The sequence below is a fragment of the Rattus norvegicus genome, chromosome 8 (genome assembly GCF_036323735.1).
Source record: "Rattus norvegicus strain BN/NHsdMcwi chromosome 8, GRCr8, whole genome shotgun sequence".
Lineage (NCBI taxonomy): Eukaryota > Metazoa > Chordata > Mammalia > Rodentia > Muridae > Rattus > Rattus norvegicus.
Window position 1 is genome coordinate 18,971,225 of NC_086026.1, and position 23,640 is coordinate 18,994,864.

A 23,640-nucleotide genomic window follows, 5' to 3' on the forward strand; every position below is an offset into this window, starting at 1 on the left:
AAACAGGAGTAGGAGGGGCTTAACGACATGGTCCAATGGAAGCCAAGGACTGAAAAAAAAATGGCGCTTCGTGAACCTGTGCCCAATGGGCTCAGGCGCACCAGCCAAAGGATGACTGGCCGCGGCTTGTGGGCGGGATCTTTTCAAAGCGGAGTTCGCGCTCCGAGAGCGGCAGCCTCCTATTGGTTGGTTCTTTCTCTCTTTGTGGGCGCTCCCTGCCTAACCGAAGCAAGGGACTGGGCGGAGCTTCCGAGTGACGTGAGGGCTCTCTGTAGCCAATCATAGGGAGGGACGCGAGACCGAGGAGGAAGCGGAATCCACAGCCTTGCTCCCGCTTCGTCTCCCTCCGCCACGGTCCGGGCCTAAGCTGGAGCGGCGGGGCGGGCGGTAGTAGGTGTCCCGGGACGGCGTCGGAGGCGGAGGGGGACGCAGGGGGCCCGGCAGTTGCCAGGCCGGGGCCGCAGCGGCAGAAGAGCCCGCGGGCGGGGCAGCCGAGTTCCCGGAGGCCCCGCCTGAGCGCGCGCGGAGGAGCCGGAAAGCAGGATGGCGGCGTCGGCCCTGTACGCCTGCACCAAGTGCACGCAGCGCTACCCCTTCGAGGAGCTATCGCAGGGCCAACAGCTCTGCAAGGTCGGTGGGCGCCGGGCGTTCAGCGCACCGCTCCCCGCCAGGGTCCGGGCATTATGTGGGCGAGACCCGTTTCGACCGCGTCCCGCCTGCTCTCAGACTGGGGCTGACTCGGCCGCGCCTGGCGGTCTCGGGTGGGGCTGAGCCAGGAGGCCACCAGTCCACCGTGTCGCAGAGATCCGGTGCAGACTCTCTCATACCAGATTTGGGAGGGACTGCCTTCTCCTTCCACTGGGAGGCAGGGCCGTGTTTGCACTTTCTTGCTAGGAACCCGAACCTGAAGCTGCAGAGCTGATGGCATCCTGCTTTTCTGTCCCGGAAAGTGAAGCGACTGGTTTGGGAACAGAGTGCTCTGATTTGGAGCTCCTCCCATCCCATAAAAGCTGGGATGCTGTCTGTGAGCAACTGTACAAAAATAACTAATAGTTTCACATGTAAATCACCCCCTGGAAGTCAGTCCTGACAGCTTCCTTGGTTTTTATCTTTTCCATATCTCCTCGACCCTCCGCATCCACTAAGGACAAAAATATCCCCATGGAATTATACTCTAACTGGCAGTTAATGTGATAAATCACCAGTTGTTTACGTTGCCAGCTAGGTTTTTTTGACATTTCAGGCACTTGACTAGGTCGATTAATTTCTAGCAGAAGAGCAAGGTTGGGAGTCTGAGATAAAAACTGACTTATGTATTATCTTATTACAGGAATGTCGGATTGCACATCCTATTGTAAAATGTACTTACTGCAGATCAGAATTTCAGCAGGAGAGGTTTGTATACTGAGCAGTTTTTCGTTGTTACACATTTGTATAAGGAATAACTGGGGGTTGTAATATTTGTGTTAAAGCGCTTCGAAAAAATGCTTTTGTTTCTGAAATTTAAAATGAAAAGCTACTATGTGCAGTATGAGAGAAGACATTTAACTAAAGAAATCCTGGTTTTATTTTAGAACCAGATTTCAACTTGAACACGTGAAAATAAGGGATAAATTGATAGATGGAAAATGTATACTTCTGCCAACAATCAAAATATAAACAATTACTTTTAAACTGTTTTTAAGGGGAAACTGCTAACTAGCCTAAGGAAAGAGCTACAGTCTTTCCAACTGCCTTCTAAGACTGCAGTCTCTGCCTTTAGCAGTGTGATTAGCACAGATGCTTTTAACAGTAGACCCCTCTTTTAGAGGACACAAAGTCAACTCAAGAGAACAAGTGGTTTTCTTACTGAGTATGTGGACATGGCAGTGGAAAAGGGCAGGCTGGGAAGTGAGGTGGGCCCTGATGCATGAGAATGTGCGTTCGTATTGGTAAGGGAATGTTTAGAACCAGAGGGAAGACATTAGGGCTTCTGCTTTGTTTTCTTTACAGAAAATATGCAGTAAGTTGGTTGCCTATAAGCACAGTGTTTGGAGGTGGAGGCAGGAGAATTACCACTTAGAGACCAACCTGGGCATATATCCTGAGACCTGGAGGCACTGTAGTACGTAAATAGTATATGGAAAATTTGTCTTAAAGAAAACTGGGTTTACAGAAAACTATCCTAAAGTTAACCCAAAATAAGTCATGTACAGATTTATTATAGGCCAGCACATGATACCTACATGGAAAGCTGCATGAGTAATCATCTGAATACAATTCCTTTTCAGCAAAACTAACACAATTTGTAAGAAGTGTGCTCAAAATGTCAAACAGTTTGGAACAGTAAGTATGTTTTTCATTTCAAGTCCTTATTATTGACTAGTTTCAGTTCTTCATGATTTTTCTCACAAAACAGTCCAGTCTCTGTACTTAATCTGCACATATCAACATAGTTCTTGGAAAACTTTTTCTGTACTGTTAGTGGGAAAATGAAGTTGTTTAAAAACAACTGCATGCTTTAGATGCTTTATAGCTTATTTCAGTGTGAAGTTTGTGAAGGTATTTTTTAAAAGTACCAATGAGGCAAGCTCCTTAATGTGAACATATTTATTTTCAATAATCAAACTTTCTCCTGATTTCTGGGACTTTTTATATGGCAGCACCATTCAAGTGTTCAAAACCAATGACAGTATCTTGGTACAAATTGACTAATGCGCGTGCGCGCGTGCGTGCGCATGCATGCGCATGCATGTTGTTGATAGTAATATCGGTGCTGTTTATGATTGGTCAAAGTGCTGACCTTAAGACTCTATACTGTCCTGAATATACAAGAAATCAAGGATGCTTATTCTTACTTAAATTGAATATGCAATACAATTCTTTAATATTGAAAAGATATTTATGTTTACTGTGGCAACAACCTATGCATGGTAAAATTATTTTTGATTGCATAAATGATGTAACAGTTAAGCTAGCTAGTAAATCACTCTTAAGTTCATATCCTCAAGTTAAAGGTTATGAGACTTTACTGTGAATAACTTTAAGTCCATAAACAAATTTTATATTGTATAAAAATGCCGTAAAAATGCCGTATAAGTCCACTGAGGACTCACGCACGTTGTCTTTCTCACAGTGGTCAGATTTCTGAGCATGGGTAGTGAGCTTCATGACCGTAGCAATAAATGTTAGTTGAATGAATAGACCCATAGTATTTGTCTTTGAATATATACTTGGCAGAAACAAATGTTTTTAACTTAACACTTTTCTTCATTAACCCCCCAAGTAGATTACTAACACTGGATGTGTCATATGCAACAAAGTTTTAAATATCTCGGTTAAACAAAATATGTTTATTTTTCAGCCTAAGCCTTGTCAGTACTGTAACATAATTGCAGCATTTATTGGTACCAAGTGTCAGCGTTGTACAAATTCAGAAAAAAAATATGGAGCACCTCAAACCTGTGAACAGTGCAAACAGCAGTGTGCTTTTGATCGGAAGGAGGAAGGAAGAAGAAAAGTATGTTTACTTACGTTATGATATCTTCTAGAATTAAAGCACCAAACTTGGCAATTGTTATAATCAGTACACCTCTAAGACCCTGGTTCCTGCTACTTGAAAACAGAAATGGAGGAGTAGCATATTATGACTTTGCATCATGTGTGGGTTCATGTTGACCAGTTAGGATGACTATACCCGAAAGATCTGTCATGCTGAATATGGTGTGTGCCTATAGTCCCAGCTCTGTGGGATGGTGAAGCAGGAGGATCATTGGAACCCAGAAATTCAAGACCAGCCTAGACAGTACAGTAGAACTGTCCTGAGTGAGAATGCTTATAATCCTTTGTGATAGGCGTTCTGCACTGTTCATTCCAGTTCCGTTTTGAAGTGAATCCTTTTACGTATATGCTTGCTGGTTACTTGAAATTGTTGCTGTGAGAAAAAACACCAGATGGCATATTAGCACATAAGATTCAGAGTTAGTGTCTGCCTTTTGTTTGGCTCGTGTTTGAAACTCCTGTTTGTTTCTCTCTGCCTACAGTGACGTAATTATTAGGTGTATGTGCCATTCCTCTGCTGATGAGCATTCACACAAGCCTCCTGTGTGTCAGTTTCAGTTGCTTTGGAGGATGACTGTCACTTTGAGGGGCTTACCCAGATCCCCCACAGCACTGTATGTACCTTAGTTGTAAGACATGTCCCTCCAGCATTTCCTGTATGGAATGAGGAAAGGCAGAAACTAGACCTTAATTTTGGAAAGAAGTCACTTTCTCTCCGCTGGCCTCACACAATTGGTTCTCATTATTTGCAGTAGTTCCTGTCTGTAAAGTTGCCAGGAGCACCAGTGAATAGCAAGCTGTAGTTTTTAAGAGGAATTCAGGAGTAAGTTCCTGCCTATAATCTTAACATGCTTACAATTATCCAATACATTTGTGATTTTAGTGTCTGTTGAAGATAACTTATATGTGAACCTAATTGAACTCATGGCCAGGAGCAGTAATAATAACTGAACAAAACTATAACTAGCTTTTTTTTCTAAGGTCCATCACAGCCTTTTTAAAACTAAGAATGGCAGTACTGAATGATTCTGGAAAGAACAGTGGTTTACGGTGTGAGAGCTGAAGCACGGAAGAGAATCCTGGCTTGTTTTGCTATAGGTGGGGCTGTGACGCCTGCTAACAGGAGTTTTGTGCTGCTCCACATCTATGTGAATGACCATAAATAGGAGTCTAGACTTAGATAATAGGCAAATCTACAGATATATAAACTCTGAATATAATGAGAATTGATTGTTGTTACAGCTTCTGTTCTTGTTTAAGTCAGTGTTTACTCTTGTGGGAAGTAACTGTCATTTTGGTAATTCACTACTAAAACATTCCAGCTAGATTTCTTTGAAATAATCAGCCATTTGTACTCCTTTTTTTTTTAGACTGATTTATGTCTATAAATGTTTTGCCTGCATGTGTGAACCATGTGCCTATCTAATACCCGAGGAAGTCAGAGGGACTTCTGTATGCCCTGGAACTGGAGTTGTAGCTGATTGTGAGCCACCATGTGGGTGCCAAGAACTGAACCTGGGTTCTCTGTAAGAGCAAAACATGCGCTCAACTCCTGAGCTGTCTCTCCAGCCCCTGTTGTACTTACCTTCTAGACTACATAAAGGCAGTGTCTCTCAAAATTAAAATTACTTTGAACAGTGCTGGAGGTCTATAAATCAGTGCTCGTAGCTAATTTTATAATCCCCTTACAGTGTTAATCCAAACATATATTTGTGCTCAGTTTAAAAAATCTGCATACGTGCATTTATTCTGGAATTTCACGAAAGTAAGAGTTGCACATGTGGAGTGAAGTGCTTGCAGGTTGAGTGGCTTGCTAGACTTGCTGCAGCCCGTTTGCAAGTGCACTTACCCAGCTGTTTTCCTCGAAGGTGGATGGGAAGTTACTGTGTTGGCTCTGCACCTTATCATACAAGAGGGTTTTACAGAAGACAAAAGAACAGAGGAAGAGTTTGGGGTCTTCACATTCCAATTCCTCATCTTCATCTCTTACTGAGAAAGACCAGCACCATTCAAAACACCATCACCACCACCACCATCACCACCATCGCCACAGCAGTGGCCACCACAAGTAAGCACTAAAATCCTTTGTTATAACCGGTCCTGCCATTGCTAATGAGCTTTCACTGTGTCTGTTATCTTGCCTCCTAGTGGCCAGTTTCTGTTGCACATGATGCTCTGAAAGATGTCCACAGTGTATTCTGTATTTATTAAAATAGTGCAGAATTCATTTATAAAACCATGTATGAAAATCAAGGTACATCAGCATTGACATTTCAGTTATGCCAATTAACAAAAGCTTCCATTTTAAAAGATAACTTTAGGTTTTATTTATATAAAATTATTTATTTTTTTAATCTTATGGGTATGTGTATGACACCGCGACCTTGGAGGATAGAGAGTGACTTTGTAGAACAAGTTTGGCTCTAGGTCGCAGGCTTCATGGGAAGCCCTTGTTTTCTGTCTGAGTATTTGAAGTTTATTTCACTTGCTCTTTGTTTACCGTAGTAAAAACACATGTAAAGCAACCTGGAGGAATACATATTTAATCCTTCCAGAGAACAGACTATATATACATACATACATACATACATACATACATACATACATACATACATACATTTATTTTGTATGAACCCAGGTCCTTCTCTGTGCTAAGCACAGGCTCTACCTTTAAGCTATCTGCCCAGCCCCTGCAGAAGCATTCTTAGTCTTCCAGTTCCAAACTGTAAGAGACATTATTTTAACTGTGGGTACTTCGTTTTATACTTTTGTTTGTTGTTGGATTTTTTTTTTTTAAAGCATAGGTGGCATTGTAAAACTTCAAATACAACATCTTACTTAGTTTTTAAAGTGATTTCACATAGAGAGAAACTATATAGTAGTAATTTTTAACTGTATGATTAAGAAGATTTTAAGATGTAATTGTAGTGTTTATAGAAAAAAACAACATTAAAACAAATTTAGTTTGAAAATTGCAAATAAGGATTTGATGTATACCTATTTTTCAGAAGAATTTGTTTTTTTCTCTAAATTTTTCTATGCATCTTTAGAATTTCAGATAGTTATTTAAAATATTTTATGTGCAGGAAACAAATGGCTTACACATTTTGCAACACAAAAGTTTTAGCTTAACACCAGCAAACACCTCTTAGACTGTGAGGCTTCATTGAGTCCGTGGTGCTTGCTGCTGTGCTGTAGTGTTTCCTAGGGTGGCAGTCGTAGACTGCGTGCATTCTCACGGAGGAAGAAAATGGAGGGTTTGAGAACTGAGGAGCAGAAGAGCACAAGCCTTGATTCTGTTCCTTGCTATAAGAAGAATGTTAAAAAAGTATATACTGTTCTCAGTATATACTCTGTTCCTCAGACCCTAGAATCTCTTCTTCCCTGGCTGTCTTTAGAATGATTTTCTCCTAGCGTGATGGGAAAAAAACCAAGATGTAAATTTAGGTGGCAGCCATTTAATCTTTTAAAAGGATAACAATTTTCTAATGAAAAAGGGAAAAAGACAATGCTGGCTTTCGTTTCTCTTTTGGAAGGGTACTTAAGAAATACAGATACATTATTCCCTTGTTATTCACAAGAGAAAGTGCCCCAGTCTCCTTCATGATGTCGTCTAGTGTTGTATGACCTGTACTGTAAGTGATCTGTAAATTACTTAGAATACCTAACACAATGGATTATATTTAGAACCCGTTGTTGACTATGTGCTGTTTATGCAGAAGAGACAAAAGTTCAGTATTGTTCACTGCAGTGACCACTGTGGGCTGACCTACATTTCCTCTGTAGTTAATTGGATTCTCAGATACAGAACCTGTCACTGCGTAAGGCTGGTGGTACAGTTGTGTATCTGATGACTAAAGACCATATTATGAATAGGCAAGCCAGCTTGTTGGGTCCTATCTTAAGTTGAGTAGATCAGAAAGAATGGGTGTGATATAATAGAGGAAGGTTGATGGTTAAGTTCTGTCGTGCAGGGCATAGCACTAAAGTCAGTTTGGATCCAGGATGACAGCCTTGGATCACTAAGATGGCGATTCTAGGAGTTTCTGATATGTCATTACTGTGCTATTGGGACTTAAGTGAGTACTTATGTGACTTGGGAATTCGTACACATAGTGAGATTTGTTTTCATTTGTTTTATACATGTACAGAGGAATCCCTCCTTAGACCTGCAATTTGATGCCTGATGGAGAATGATCCAGGGTAATAGGGTTACAGCTCAGTCTTTGGAACTTCAGTGTTTTTCTCGTTTGTTTTGGTTTTCTGGGTATATTTTAATTCTCTATTTTACTTCTACTTAAGAAAATGTGACTGGTTTTCATACACTTGTAAATGTATATATTTGTGATACATGTTCATGCTGTATTAGGTTGTCTTACTTGTATAAGTGCCTGTAGCCATAAACAAAATGAATTATACCCATTTCACGGATATGGAAGTAAGACTTGGGGACTTTAAATAACTTTATGGTATTACAGCTTAGATGATGTGCATTTCTTAAGTTGAATATGTGTTTCAACTCTCAGGCTATTTAGTAGTTATTAATATTACAGAAAAATGGGAAAGAAGTCATAGCATTCTGAGTGAAACTATTTGTCTTTCTGAAGTTTTCCAGTATGATGAGTGTGACTTTTGTGTACTGACAAAGAGACATCTGTAGACTTGGAGAAGGCTGCTTAGGGAGACTAAGAAGAAAGGAAATAAGCTACTTCCTAGTCCAGCTTGACAGGGATCCTTAGCAGCTCAAGTTAGGTCAAGTTTATCTGCATTTGGATAACCATGCAGATGCAGACCTCTGTGTAGTGTAGCCAGGGCAGTTGACAGAGTCATTCCTAGATTCTTACATGATCCTGCTGTGCTCTTGTGCTCATGTACTCCAAAACTGAGTACAGTTTTAAATTGAGTTATTGGAAATCTTAAAGAGAAAATACAATCTACCATTATACCTGTATTTAAAAAATGTAGGCTGGCTAGTAATTAGAGGTTATCCTATTAAAATGTGATTTGTTTCATATATTAATTGATGAGTAGATTTAGAGCAGTTTGGTTCCTCTGGGAAGAATGTGTTAAGTAAATATGATCAGATGTTGCTCATGTGTTTTTCAGAGTCAGCAGTCTAAGTCCTGAGCAGGAGCAGGGACTGTGGAAACAGAGGTGAGTGCTGGTGTGTGCGCGGTGTATAGTCAGTCTCTCTACGTGCTTATTCAGACTGGAAAGGAACGGTGTCGTTGCAGAGGAGTAATAGCTTATAAGTTGATGCCTCTGTCTATTTTATTCTAATCACTTCTGCTAATGTTTGCTTTCAGCCATAAATCCTCTGCAGCAATTCAGAATGAAACTCCAAAGAAAAAGCCCAAACTGGAATCTAAGCCATCTAATGGAGATAGGTAAAAACAGATTTCTTTAGTGCTATGAAAACTGAACTTAATTGAATAGTTTTGGTTAATTATCAATTATTATTACATATTTTATATGAGAATAGAAACATGGGTCTCACACACTGACCCCCCTTTTAAGTCACCTTGGAGAGTAAAGCATACATAATCAGTTAAGAAAACCTTAACTTTTGGCAATAAGAAAGTGGCACTGAACTATTGATTGTTGTAACTGGGGAATAAATTTGGGTTCTGAGGAAAGAAAAAATCTGAATAGAAAACATTACTGTAGTTTTTCAAGGAAAAGAGACACAAATCTGACTGTGGTATTTCCCAATTGACCTGCTTAGCAAATGTTTTGATTAAAGCTATGCGTGTGACTTGTTTCGAGCTCATTAGCCGACGTTTGCTGATGTTACTGTACAAATTGGCTGCCTATTGCTTTACGCTAGAAGTATTGACCCCTAAAAGCTAATACTCAATTATATTTCTGCAGGTGTATGTAATGTGTGCCATTAGTAAGGTAATTTGCCAGTTGCATCCATTTCTGTCAGGTACATATTTTTTTGCATTAGCCTTAAGGATGTTTGTGGAATTGTCTAATTTATGCAATTTGAACATGTGCAGATTTTCCTTCTACTTTATGTAATTCTGTTTTACTTTTTTCTTTTTTAGTAGCTCTATAAATCAGTCAGCAGATAGTGGGGGAACAGACAATTTTGTCCTTATCAGTCAACTGAAAGAAGAAGTGATGTCACTTAAGCGTCTCTTACAGCAGAGAGACCAGACCATTTTGGAAAAAGATAAAAAGGTGAGGATATAGTTCACTGAAGCCTGGTAAGATTTGCATCTTAACTTAACCCTTGCAAATTTTCTTTAGTTGAGTTAAATTTCTTTAGCTTGCAATGCACGACTTTTATAGAAGCCCAAATTGAAGTCTAAGCCATCTAATGAAAATAAGTAAAAATGGTGTTTCAGAATGTTCATAGTTCTAAGAATTAACTGAGAGCTGATTATAGTAGTAATTCTTTAAGCATTAGTTTTCAGTTAGTATGCAAATTTAAAGTAGGTCTGATATCTTAATCTTAGAATGAGATATAAATGGAATATATAAATCATTGTTTTAAAAGTAGTTGAAAACAGTCTTTGATGTATATTGACTGCGTTTCTATGTCAATCTGTATCAATTAGGCAATGAGAAGTAATAATACTTCAGTGTCCTGTGGTAGTAATTAGCAGTAGGGGTCTAAGAGCAGTCTGTACGAAGTGGGTGTACTCACTGGCTTTATAGATAGTTAGCCACATTCAGGATGGAATTCCAACCCTGGCCATTTCTGTGTGGCCTTAAGAAGAACATGTTCATTAGTTGAGGCCTTGGTTTCTCATTTTATAGATAATGTGCTCCATGCTGCTTGATGGACTGACTGTGATGATCATGTGTGTAAGAAGTATTTCTTACAGCTCTTGACACATGTAAATGCTGTGTTGATGCTGCTGTTCATCACCGTGGAAGAGAACTTACTGCATACTTAGGTTACAGACAAGCATCCACTGGGAAAATAGTGAAAACATTAAAGACAATTTTAATGGCTCCTAAATAGCATTAATTGTATTTTTAACAGACAAAAGAAATGAACATAAAGAAGAGGTAGAATCTTTAAAAGGTGCCTGCCATCAGCAAAGAGATTAAAATTTAGACAGGTCCACTAGGACAGAATTAGTCCTGGCGCCTGCCTTCAGCAGCTTCTGTGCTACGCTCCCACACTAGCACTGTGATGACTGATGGCCTTCATTTACTGTATTACTTCATTCTTTATATTTTGACCGAGGGTTTCAGTGTGTGCCTCTGCCTGGCCTGGAACTCCGGATCTGCCTGCCTTCTCCCAAGTGCTGAGGTTAAAGACACGCCCCACCTCTTTATTTTAGTATGTACCACAGTGTGAGTAAATTTAGTTTGTGAAAATTAGCATTGGTTTGCAAGGTAAAAATTGGATAGTTGTAGGGGTTTTTTTTAGGGTTCTTTATGAGTGACAATTTTAAATTAATTTGCTTTTATGAAAATGTGTACACAAACTTTAACACAAAGCCAAATATATCTGCATTAACTTTGAACAAAAGTTGAATAAAATATCAGATTTAGTGCAAAATAGCAGTAATTCTGAACCAAACATTAACAAATGTAGACCAGTGGTTCTTTCCTAGTGTTGTGACCCTCCTGCACCAACCATAAGATTATTTTTGTTGCTACTTCATAACTATAATTTTGTTACTGTTATGAATTGTAATGTAAATATCTGTGTTTTCCAATGGCTTTAGGTGGCCCCTGCAAATGTCATTCAACAACTCTCCAACAACCTAATAGGGGTCACCATCCACAGGTTGAAAACTGCTGTTGGAGACTCTGACCCTTCATCCCCAGCATCACTGTTGTGTTTAGCTACTTTGTTGGAATTTCCTGCTTAACATTTCCTTTAAAAACAAAAGGCACCAGCAAGTTTATAATTAGTGTTGTAAGGAAAATAATTATGTATCTAAAACCTGCATTTGCAGGGTTTCTTTGTAGTCTAAAGGATCAAGTTATTTTCCTGTCTCTGTTTCTCTATTGAGTGACTTCCAAAGCCAGGCACTCACTGTACTAAGTCAGAAAGAATCACAGGCAGATAAACAGACACTATCTTTCCCTTGCAGAAGCTCATGGTCTGGAGGCAGTACAGCAACTAAAATAATTATTAAAGTTGATGGTGTCAGAATTGGCATTTCAGAACAGAAGTCTCTTTATAAATACACTACTGACTCAGGAAAGGGACTGAAGCCTTTTGTTTGGAAGGATGAGCATAAAACTCTTGACTTTTTCTCTGAGCTTTTGTACCTTTTTATTTACTAGGTACTTAGTAATTACCTGGTGTAATTACTAAGAGTTAATAGCATCTTAGACTGTGTATTTAAAATTCTATGATGCTGTCCTTTTGTTTGTGTTCAAATTAATGAAAGCATCATCTTGTGGTCTCTGCTTCCTTACACCATTGAGTTTATTTCTAGTACTTGTCTAATTTTGTTCACTTTTCACAATAATTGCTTTTCCTCCTGCCACATTGCCTGTATTTTTGTCCTGATAGGTAACTGTAGTATAATGGCTTCATGCACATAATATTGGGCACAAATTAACAATTACAAACACCATCTCCCTTGGTTGGTAACTGTTGGGGAAATGTACCTATTATGGAGCCTTTTTCCTTTCATTATTGAAGATGATTTTAACTGGAAACCTGTTGACTTATCTGAAGTGTATGTGGTTGAAGCACTTTACAAGCCATTAAGCTTTGCTTTGGAATGCTAGTTATGGAAGTGTAACCAATTAATCCCACAGCAACTTCTCAAAGATCCTTAACGTTAAAATCGTGACTGCAGTAGGAGCAACAACTGGTCTCACAGAATATGCAGTTGCTACCAACTTCCTCTGCCTTCATAACAAGGCAAGCCTGTGGGGAAGAATGTTTATTGTGTTAGTGTATGGACAGATGTGTGTGCATGAATGCCTTATTTTTAATTTCAGTTAACCGAACTGAAGGCAGACTTTCAGTACCAAGAGTCAAACTTGAGAGCTAAGATGAACAGTATGGAAAAAGCACACAAAGAAACTGTGGAGCAGCTTCAGGTAAATGGTGTTATGTGATGTGCAGAAGGGAGGTAGATAAAGAAAATTGGTTCTTGTTGGATGCTTGGGAGGCAGAGACAGGTGGATCTCTGTGAATTTGAGGCCAGCCTGGTCTACAGAGTGAGTTTCAGTACAGCCAGAGCTATATGTCAAAACCTCTCCTGCACACCGCCCCCAAAAGCCAGGTCTCCAGACCATGATTGAAGGGCCATTGTACTGTGTGCAAGTGCTGCAAATCAAGACAGTGCTTAACTGTGGGCTCTCTGAAGGTGTTGAAGGTGTATCAGGTATTAATATATGTAGTAAGTACTAGCGCACTGTCGATTTATAGGCCTTAAATATCTGCAACAACTGCACAGTGGAAGCTGAGTCACCAAAGAGTAGATAGTGAACATGAGCAGAGAAAGGAATGATAGTCCCTCATTGCAACTTGTTTTTATCTGTTCTATAAACAGGCATGAAACCATAGCATATTGATTTCATGTTCTATAGTTGTAAATCGTGACATTTATGGAGTTAATCTTTGAGTGACAAGCTTAGGGTTGTTTTATTAGTTTATTTTTGTTGTTCTAGTGAGCAAGTCCTGGCTCTTACACATGGTAGGCAAGTGCTACATAACCTTAGCCCCTAAGTGAAGAAGCTTTCAGTCTTAAACTCCAGATGATGTCGTATTCAGAGTTCAGACTTGAAGGGAGAGTGCAGCTTTGAAAGGAATGCATGAATTTTGCTTCATTTGTATGCTTTGTTTTTTGCTGATTTTTTTTTCATTACACCAAGGTATATTTTCTATTTTTTTGTGGTTTGGTATGCGTCGTAATGAATAGAATTTACGCACTTCTTGGAATCCAGATGTATAGTCCCTGCTTACCATTCTTACTAGTGACAGAAATTGGTAAAGGAGCCTCTGTAGAGCCAGGGCATAGTGCGTCCAGGGAATTTGTTTATGTGTGATGGTTCATGGAAAGGCACTTGACCTCCTTCCGCAGAGAGTTACCATCATGAGCTGGGCCGCCTGTGCATTAGTTACTGTTTTCACCCACAAGCGATTGTTTTAACTGTATACTTACTAAGTTATGGTGAATGATTCCCTGGAATATAGTCAACCGCATGTAAGTTATAGAGTAGCCATGATCATGGTAAGCACTTCCTAGGTTTGCCTTAACCAGGTATTTTCTTCCACCGCTCCAAAGAACAGTTCCTTTTTAAAGTGAGTTGCAAGGGAACCATTTTTTGTTTTAGCCTGGTTGGTGTCTTCAACCCACTTCCTCTTAACTGAATTTTCCTATGCTATCACCATAGCAGCCACTCATGCAGAGGGAAGGTGTAGTCAATGTGTTTCATAGGTTTGTTCATATTTGCTTCTTATAATAGCTGAGTTTTACAGGTAAAACAAGTCACGTAAGTTGTCAGTGAGACATAGACCCTACATTGTGTGTCTCAGGCTTACCTGTACGGTCGCCGGGCTTGCGTCACCTCACCCCTCAGGTTACTCGGGTATCTGAATGTCCTCTATCAGCTGCTTCCCTGTGTACTTTGAGTTTCTGCTAGAGACACTCTTGACAGCTAAATGTAGTTCCCACCTACTACCTTTACTAGCAGTTGCCGAGGTGAGTAGACCTAGTTAAATCTTTATCTCTTTGATTTGTTTGTTCTGTTTTGGAGGTAGTGCTTTACTATGTAGCCCAGTGTGGCCTCAGACTCATCATCCTCCTTTAGCCTCCAAGTACTTGGGTTTGTGCCCCCTTTTCCTTCCTACCTACTGTCTTAATCTTTTATGATACAGAAAATTTAACAATTAATAAAATTATCTTGCTCTAACAGCTCTTTTAAATATTTTAAACTATCAAACCTAGAAATATAAACTGAAATTCACCCCCCAAATGATAATAAATCCTAAGTACCAATAATGCCAAGTAAAAATTCTGTTCTTAATATGATAAGCTAAAAAGAGAAAGGAAATAGTGTGTGAATGTGGTTGTGTTCAGACTGTAGTACCATGTCTGTGTAATTATTTTTCAACTTGTTACGGATAAGGTGTCCTCCATTTAAGTCATAGGTAAGTAGAACCTGGAGATAGATAGGCAGGGTCTATATAGTTTCTTAACTTTATTTAGGCTGACATTTTTAAATGTTTCTGACTTAAGTATTACAATACTTACATTGGCTTCTGTAGGGTGCAAAATAAGTATTAGAATGAAATTTCAATGTATGCATTTAACCCCTGCAATAAAAAGCTTATCTGCAAAATAAAGTACTCAGGATAACAGCAATGCACTGTTTTTCTTAAAGCCTTTGTTGTATATATAATTTATCAACACGTTACTGATGTCATTGGGAGACTAACTACATATTGAAAATTAGCTTCAAAAGTACTCAAGAGAAAAACTGCTTTCAAGATCTATTTTAGTTCCTGCATTTTGTTCTAAGAAAGGAAAATGTAAATTCACTTTTCCTTGATTGAAAGCAGTTTTGATTCTTTGGTTAGCCAGGGTAAATGCTTGCTGCTAACTGCCTGCCTCCGCAGACCTGGCTAAGGCCTGTCTGTTCGGGTCACTGCTCTGCACTCCAAAGTTTGTTTCTTGCCAGTGGGTCTGTTGAGGCTAATGTTAAATAATACATAGTTACATTGTTACTCTTTATCTCTGGCAGGGGCTAGGATTGTCAGAGTGATGGTTTATGCAATGAGTGGCAGGGACTTCCCTGGGGATTTTAAAGTAGCGTTATAGTTTAGTGGTGCACGGGATAGTTTAGTGGTGCACGGGATCCATACTGTTTCGTTTGGCTCAGAGACTTCAGAGGGCCTTGATGATTTGCAGTTTACAAGAGGAACTTTCATTATCTAACTTCCCAGAGGCTGCATAGAGTAGCACCAACAGAAGAATGAGAAAAGACTGAATGAAGGTCCCACCTGTAAAGTCCCCCAGGAACAAAAGCAGTACCAAACAGCGCCCCCTGCAGGCAGTGTTCTTTCTGATGAGCAGGCATTGTCTTAACCAGCTGAAAAGTCAGCATTGCTAAAGTGAAATTTTCAGTCTTTGGTGGCAGCAGCAGAGGGTGGGAATGGGGTGTTAGGAAATGATACCAGCTCCGTTAGGAAATGCTTAGATGATACTAAAGTCGGGACCACTGGTGCTGGTGAAAATGGGAAAGAGCAGCATCTGGCCTCCAAGTCTTAGAACCAGAGTTTGATTTCCCGGACCCATGTGGTGGGAAGAGGGAATGGATGCCCTCAAGTTGCCCTTTGACCTTCATATGGTGGCCTACACATAGGCACGCGCTCATACACACATCCATGTATATGCAAATAGGTAAGTTAGGAAAATGTTTAAAGGGGCCTTTGGCAGAGTGATAGAATGATTTTTACAAAACCGTCTCAGACTTTTTCTGTATGTAAACAGCAAATGGAACACCTCATTCAGCTTGCTGGAAAATTCTCCAAAATATTTGATTCATCCTTTGATACTATCAAATAGAATGCATGTAGAATAACATGCATTTAAATAGCTTTCATGCATTAAAAAACCAAAAGTTTTTCCTTTTAAATTTGAAACTTCTAGTGAGAGAGCCACTTACCATTTCTTGTCCAAAACTAGTTGTGGACAAATACTGACGTTTGCCAAGAGCTGATAAACCAATCTAGAATTTTCTGCCTATCTAACGTTAAAAAGATGAAATATACCAACTCATGGGTCTCTTAGTGTTTCACTGATATAATTTTTATATAAATTAAATAATATTGAGTAGTAGTTTTCAGCATGATTAATAGTTCAAAACTTTTAAATCTTGAATTTTTGTCTCTCACAGGCCAAAAACAGAGAACTACTCAAACAGGTTGCAGCCTTGTCAAAGGGTAAAAAGTTTGACAAGAGTGGAAGCGTGCTAACATCTCCTTGAAAAAGTCACTTGTTTAGCATTTCTGCCTGACAGTGTGTGCTCGAGGTGTCCTATGACAGACCTCTGTACAGTGGAAAGATATTTTTACATGCCACTAAATTGGTATGTCTCCTATTCACTTTTATAACTTACACACAGCATTTTTTAAGTTGTAAACATGCAGATAAAACTTCAGCTGGTTTGGAGTGACTTCTTAATTCTTTGATACCCGGAACTTTTTTCTAGCAATAGTTGTGGAGTGCACGTGTGTGCGTGCGCTGTATAAAATGCAACATGCAATAATGGAGTGGTCGTCAGAACAGCAGCAGGGGTTGTGTTTTGCTTTTAACACTATGCTGATTTCAAATAAATAGTTTTCAATTTAGAAATGCAAAACTTTTAAACAAGGAAATGGTAAACACTTTTTTTGGGAATTGTATTTTTACTTCATATCAACATGAATTTAGAGAATCATGGTGCTTTTATTAAAAGAGCTTAAGAGAATATGTAAATGTTTTTAAAGTGACATCACTAACATCAGTTTAGTAATCAACATTTCATTGCTGTTATAGGATTGATGTTTACTGTACAGCATCCAAGGTAAAATGTGTTTTTGTTTTGTAAAAACTGTAGATTTTTACTTACAAGTGCCTTTTTGCCACCTAATGTTTTTATTTATAGGAATGCTGATCTTTTGTACATATGGTTTGTTTAAAAATCATGTTAATAAGTGTTTGTATATAAGTGCATATGTACATAACTGAATTTCAAAAAGAAATCAAAGTTATTAATAACATGCAAGATTGCATATTAAGAATGAACTGATAATGCATATAGACTTCAGATGATTTTGTGGTTTGCTGCTGTAGCGTAAGGGGAGCTGTTGGTCATTGAGGTCATTTAATTGTGTTGGAATACTTTCCTAAAGATTTAATTCTAACTCCATTTTCATAGAGATTTTATTTTTATGTTGTGTGGCTTCATGTTTATATTTTGTGAGTTACATGTTTTGCTTTATTTTTATATAAAATTTCTTTAAAATTTATAACGTTTCTATAACGGTCCATATATCTGCTTTTTTTATAATGTGTTCTAAGTTAATATTTATGTACACCATACTTACTTTGTAAATTTAATACAAATCTGGAAAATTAAATAACTTTTTATAATCAAATCTGTGCTTAAGTCTGAATAATTGAAATCTATAAGATTCAGACACTATTTATAAATTTGTCTCAAAAGAATAAAATTGTCTATAAAAGATTAAGATAGTGTGGGATAGGTTCTGAAAAATTACAGATCAGCTTCTGAACTCTAGTGGATTTCAGCCAGTAACCAACACCTGCTCACGGTTAGTTCTGGCTTCAAGTTGAATTTTAAACCTTCAGGCACTGCTGGCCACACCATATGACTTCTTTCTCTTAGGAATGTGCAGACAGTTGTACTTGTTTTTATCAGTCCCGAAGGGTTTATTTTTAGAGAAATGTTTATATGGTTTTCATAGTAAAGATTAGTGTTAAGAGTACATATAACAATTCATTTTAGATTATTCAAGTTTTAGTAAACTTCCCACAGTACATTACTACAAGCGAAAGGAAATCTTCAAGTTCAGAAACACGTCATTTTCAAGGGACAGTGCGGTTGAATTAGTCTGCCGTCATGAGGCCTCAGAAGCACCTTCATTTAACTGTTCTGAACTTTGGTAGGTAACGCCTTACTGTGGGTGGTCATTGTTTGCAGGATTTGCTGCATCCATAAAGTAGTCATTACATTGCTTTAAGTTTTGTTATGATTTATATTACAGTTTCCTGGCCATTTTTCAATCCACAGTAGTCACAATTCTAAATGAACTATAGTAGTTCTAATACCTTGCTGGAGACAGTAGAAACGGTATCTCCCCATTCCCTTATTAGTGGACGTGGAAATTGAAAATCAGTTTAAAATAGTGAAGCTTTGTAAAGTGCAAGGTAAAACTAAAATTTAGGGCTTTACAGTATTCAGCCCTAGACTATTATTCCATGACTATTTTATAACTTAATTTGTTTTTGCAATTGTATAAATAAGTCATTGAGTCTCAGTCCCAAGTCTGTAGTGTGTTGCTCTAATGAGTTGATCTCTGTGAACGTGGGCCTGTGCAGAGGTACTGTGGTGTGCTGTAGTGTGCTCTAGCCTGTTTGCTGCAGGTAGCACATCCCAGTGAGGGTCATATGGGCTCCAGTTTATCATGTATGAATAGCCTGTGAATATTACAGTCATTTTTTAGAGTATATTGGTCTAAATATGCATTTTACGATGAATGTGTTAAGCTGGTCACATGTATAGATTAACAAAATACTGTACCTGTACACATCTGACTGTTGACATTTTGTACTTTTTTTCTAAGCCAACATTTCACAATAAAAATACACCAAAAGCTTTGTGTTGATTCTGCTGAAATGAATTACTGTAATTTGAGTAGCAACACACACACATGTAAGTCTTGGGGACCACAGATACAGATTGACCTCAGTCTGAAATCACCGTAGGCCGGGTGGTTCTGAATACAGTAGGAGGGGCTTCCATTCCCTGCCCCACCCCCACTTGGTTTCGTCACTTGGTTTCGTCACTTGGTTTCGTCACTTGGTTTCGTCCTGTTCACTGGTCTTCTTCCTCCATAGCCCAGTGAGATTCTTGAAACCTCTGCTCTTTGGTCCCACTCTAATCTTTTCTGTTGTGTCATTCTGTGTCTGCATTATACCCCCATTTCACATTTAGCTATGTCTGCAAAGTCCCAGCTGTTCAACTGAGCGATGTATTTCCATGTTTAGGAATATTATGGACATTTGGGGTGAGGCATTATGAGCATACTGAAGATTGTGGCTTTTCCTCCTCCTGGTGAAGTCCCAACAGCAGCTATGAGGGAAATGACTGGGACTGAACATTAAAGGAACATCCTAGCTAGTACAGCCTGCTTTAGTGAGATGGGTAAGCTGATCCAAGTCAGTGTGAACAGAAGGTAAAACCAATGGAATGAAACATTCAGTGAATTTATATATATAATTACAATGCCGAGAAACAAAACCAGAGCAGTAATAGGTCACCATTGGCAAATGGCTAGGGACTAATTCATTATTTTGAACACTAGTATTCATTATTTTAAAACCACTAGGCAAATCGACTACGTGCAATTTCTCTTGGGAGGAAAATCTACTTATTGCCAAACTTATGATGCAATAATGATCTCTTGTTTTTACAACTTGCAGTAGAGAGCACCAATAGTAAAACTAGGCAGGACCTTGGTGACACTGAATGTTTCTGATGGAGAGACTGTACAAAGAGTTGCCCAGTTGGTAGGGTTAGGAGCTTTCAGATTAGAAATAGAACCCAAGGTCATATCGAAAGTCACAAAGGGTGAAATTGACATTTTCGTCATTAGTTGCTAGGGGGGGATGTGTGTGAAAGCAATAGAGGAGGGACCTATAGCCTAAAACACTCAGGAAATACCCAACCACATTAATCACATTGGTGGCTCCTAGTTAGAATGCGAGTCAAATTTAAATTTTTTTCTTTATAAAACTTATACAAATGTAGTTTGCATATTGGCTATTTTCCAATATTGGTAGTGATATTACTAATTCTTTACAGGTTTTTGTGACTGTTATTAAACACTTGGTTTTGATCCATCTCCTGGAAGAAGGTGGACGGATTAAAGCTGTGCACCACTATGCCCGGCATGTCCCACTTTTCTCATAGAGCTTTCTAATGAAAGCAACACAAATGGCCTTGTGCATGCCTGTCATCCTGACCCTTATCATTCTCCAAGTTTGAGGACAACCTGGGCTATGTAATGAGATCCTGACTTAAAAGACAACACACTGGCACCAACGGCCCCTATAAAATTATACTCAATACATGCTCACTGAAGAAGAAAAGCAGTATTCAAGTAAGCAAGTAAAAAGACATTCATGTCTGAGAAATGACCGTCATCATGCTGCAGTGTAGTTTGGTTCCCATTTCTCCATCATAACAATCACTGCTCCAGTTGCTGGAGTGGGAGCTCTGCGGTAGAGCACAGGCAATCACTTTGGTATGCCATGTGCCAGTCACTGCAAGGAGGTGAAAGTGCATGGATCTGCAAGCGTCCGATTACTACAGGGAGTGCAGTCTGCAAAGGATGGCATTGCCAAAGGAACTGTGATGCGTTCTGCAAACTAAAAGCCGAGCCTCCCACACTTGGCTGTGTCTCCTGCCTTGTTCCAGTTCTTGGTCCCCCTTCATCCCTTACATTGGAGGGCTGGAGGTGTTCAAGCCTCCTTCCTATGTTTCCTTTTAGATTTTAAAAACGATACTCATTTTCTACTTTATTAAGTGTTAATCTCTGAGTCTAGTGCTGCATAAACGTATAATAGATTAGATCTACCTTCATTTTACCATTTTAATCTGTGGTGTGTGTGTGTGTGTGTGTGTGTGTGTGTGTGTGTGTGTGTGTGTGTGTGTACACCTACATGCCACAGTATGAAGGTGAGAATACAACCTGCGGGGGTCAGTTCTCTCCAGTGTGAGCCCTAGGATTTGAACACAGGCCATCAGGTTTACTTACTGAATTATCTTGCCAGTCTAAGCCTCTTAAATTTAATATGTCCAAAATTGTGTCCTAGTGCTTAGCAGTGACCCTGACTCCCAGTCCAAATGGAAGCCCCTCTTGATGTTCTCACCCTAGATGGAAACCATTCAATTTGTTGGGGCTCAAATCTTCAGTACTGTCTTGGACTCTTTCTCATACTCTGACCATTCTTTCAAAATTTCTGCCAGACCTAACTTCATAACATAACCAGAATTTAACTACTCTCCCCTGCCTCCGACCATTTCCTCTGCTGACACTTGGCTATAGCCAGTTCCGAGAGTGAGCATACTAAATAACCTTTGGTCTCCAGTGTTTTTGGACAATCAGGACAGATAGGGACAATCAGGACAGATAGGGCTAGAGAGGGCTGCTCTGGGGATCAAGGGAATAAAAGTTGGTCTACTTCCTACATTCCAGCGAACAGCCTATATAACCAAGGGCTGTTAGTAGAGATGGCTGCAAGCTCAGGTTGAGATCTCCTGACCTTAGATTAGAAGCTTATTAACAACAATGATTCTCACGGTTTCACAGGCCATGTACACGATGAAGGCACTTGTGGAGAGCGCTCATCCTCAGGTGGTGGTTTCTCATCACATCTTCAGACAGTGGAAAATCAAGAGAGTTAGTTGTCTTCTCATACACAAGGCATGATCTACTTACTTCCCCCACTTTCTGCAGTCATCACTTGGAGATCCAGAAGAGGGATTTTGAAGAGACAGCAAATGAAATCCCTAACCGGAAGCCCCCATAATGGGTCTACATCTCAGCTCTCCAATAGTCCAAACACCTTGACTTTAAAACAACTACAAAATTACAGGTCAGGCAATGAAGAGTCCTGGAACGATCTTAACCTTTCTGAAAATTCCTACCAATGTCCACCAGAGGGAGAACTCTGCTACCAAACCATGCTACCTATGCAGTGGTTTCCTTCACAGCCAGCCCAGCCCCAAGACCTGCTTCAGATGGAGCAAGCTTCCCTGGCCAGTTTGGTTTGGGTTGTGAGCCTAGCCTTTAAAGACTGAGTCATCGCCAGTCCTCTAGTTAATTTATAGTTGAATGTTTTGTTATACGTGAGAGTATGTTTTCAGAAACAGATTTGAGCAATTCCATAATATCCCCCCAACCCCAAATCCAGTCAACTGATAAGCTCAATAAAAATGAATTTGAAAAGATTTTCTCTTTGGATGGATTGCTTTTGAATTCAGAGTTAGTATTTTTAAAGTTGCTTTAGGAACATCACACTGAATGTTGAACATTTATTTCCCTTTCATTGGTCCCACTGATGCTTTCAGTACACCGCGTATTTGTCCTTTATGCACACTAATATCCCTGTTCTTATTGTGCTGGGGGCAAACGCAGTGGACCAGGACCTAGTGGCCCTGAATCAGAAGCCGACATCTCTAGCAAAGGCAGTGTGCTGTGGGAAAGTGTGGCATGGCCAGTGTGCATCACTGCTGCTCTGCGGCTACAGCCTGGTGCCGGTCAACACTCAGCTTGGACAGTCATGGAAGTCCTCCCGTGCTTTAGTGCCCACCGCATTAGAAGTTGCATGCTTTGAATTAAGGTGTCGCTTGAGTTAGATGAGGGATCCTGCATATTAAATATTTACATTACACTTCACAACAGCAAAAATACAGTTATGAAGTAGCAATGAGATAATTTTATGGTTGCTGGGTCCCCATAACATGAGGAACTGTATTAAAGGGACATAGCATTAGGAAGGTTGAGAACCACTGTTTTAGATAATTCCTAAAAGGTCATTGTCCTGTGCCTGTTTCTTGGTTTTGTCCATTTCAGGTAACTGGCTTTTCCCAGTATGATGAAGCTTGCCTTAGGCATTGCTAATAGGACAACCTTAAAAACCAGACTGTTGAGCTTCTGTTGTAAATCCTTCTTGTATTGTTCACTTTCGATGCAGCTCAAATGACTGTCTCCTTTGTCATGTGAAAACCTATAAAACTTGGGCCAAGATAAGCATATCAATGTTCCCAGATGAAAACATTATTTTGAGTGAATGTCCAGCATATGGTTGTACTGGACCAAGTGGTCTAGTGTGTTAGCAGTCTGAATAATGTTCCTGACATGTTACACCTTAGTCAATGTATAATTCAGAAGATTTTTGGAAGGTAAAGAGTTTAATAAGGGGTGGGACAGATGTGAAGCTGGAGCTAAGGCCCTTGGCTGTCTAGTGTCTGGTGTGTCTTGGTGCTGCAGTCATGACTTTTATATATTGTTATGAGTAATATGTAGACACATATTCCTAATTCCAGTATTAGTTCTCCTCATTCTACTGTTTGGTTCAGCTTGCACCAAATCAGGGCGAGCAGAGCAGAAAGCATTAAGTTTTACTTTGTTTTATAGTGAGTTCAGGTTGTTGGCCTTGAACTCACTATAGGTAAGAATGGTGTTAAACTCCTGATTCTCCCGCTTCTACCTCCTACACACAGATTGCTGGTATGCACCACGATGCCCTCCCCATATTCCTGTAAAAAAAGCCCACCTTGGTCTGTCCTGGGCTCCCTACCTGGGGTGAGTAGATGTGTGTCTCTCCGGGAAGTGTTTTGTCACACAACAATGTCATATTCTGTAAAATG

The 23,640-nt window shown here is 39.5% G+C and overlaps 1 protein-coding gene across 13 annotated transcripts; it reads left to right on the forward strand.

Annotated features, from left to right (window-relative positions):
• Positions 1-132: 132 nt before the first annotated feature.
• Positions 133-22,218, forward strand: Fam76b (family with sequence similarity 76, member B). Of its 13 annotated transcripts, NR_172100.1 has the most exons (11): positions 313-630; positions 1,331-1,395; positions 2,271-2,325; positions 3,344-3,499; positions 5,409-5,608; positions 8,647-8,694; positions 8,847-8,927; positions 9,412-9,469; positions 9,591-9,726; positions 12,469-12,570; positions 16,375-18,860. NR_172100.1 is itself a non-coding variant. In XM_006242526.3 (10 exons), the coding sequence occupies exons 1-10, from the start codon at positions 544-546 to the stop codon at positions 21,695-21,697; spliced, it is 1,050 nt and encodes a 349-aa protein (XP_006242588.1). In that variant the 5' UTR covers positions 133-543; the 3' UTR covers positions 21,698-22,218. The 13 variants fall into 13 exon arrangements, 9 of the variants coding, with proteins under 9 accessions (XP_006242588.1, XP_006242589.1, XP_038937753.1 ...); XM_006242526.3 differs by lacking the exons at positions 9,412-9,469; positions 16,375-18,860 and adding an exon at positions 21,578-22,218 and having other exon boundaries at positions 133-630; XM_006242527.3 differs by lacking the exons at positions 9,412-9,469; positions 16,375-18,860 and adding an exon at positions 21,578-22,218 and having other exon boundaries at positions 133-630; positions 9,594-9,726.
• The last annotated feature ends 1,422 nt before the right edge of the window (positions 22,219-23,640 follow it).

Coding starts and splice junctions, on each gene's coding strand:
- Fam76b (XM_006242526.3), top strand. CDS start 544: ATGGCGGCGTCGGCCCTGTACGCCTGCACCAAGTGCACGCAGCGCTAC. Junction 2,326..3,343: donor ATGTCAAACAGTTTGGAACA/GTAAGTATGTTT, acceptor TTTATTTTTCAG/CCTAAGCCTTGTCAGTACTG. Junction 8,928..9,590: donor AAGCCATCTAATGGAGATAG/GTAAAAACAGAT, acceptor TTTCTTTTTTAG/TAGCTCTATAAATCAGTCAG.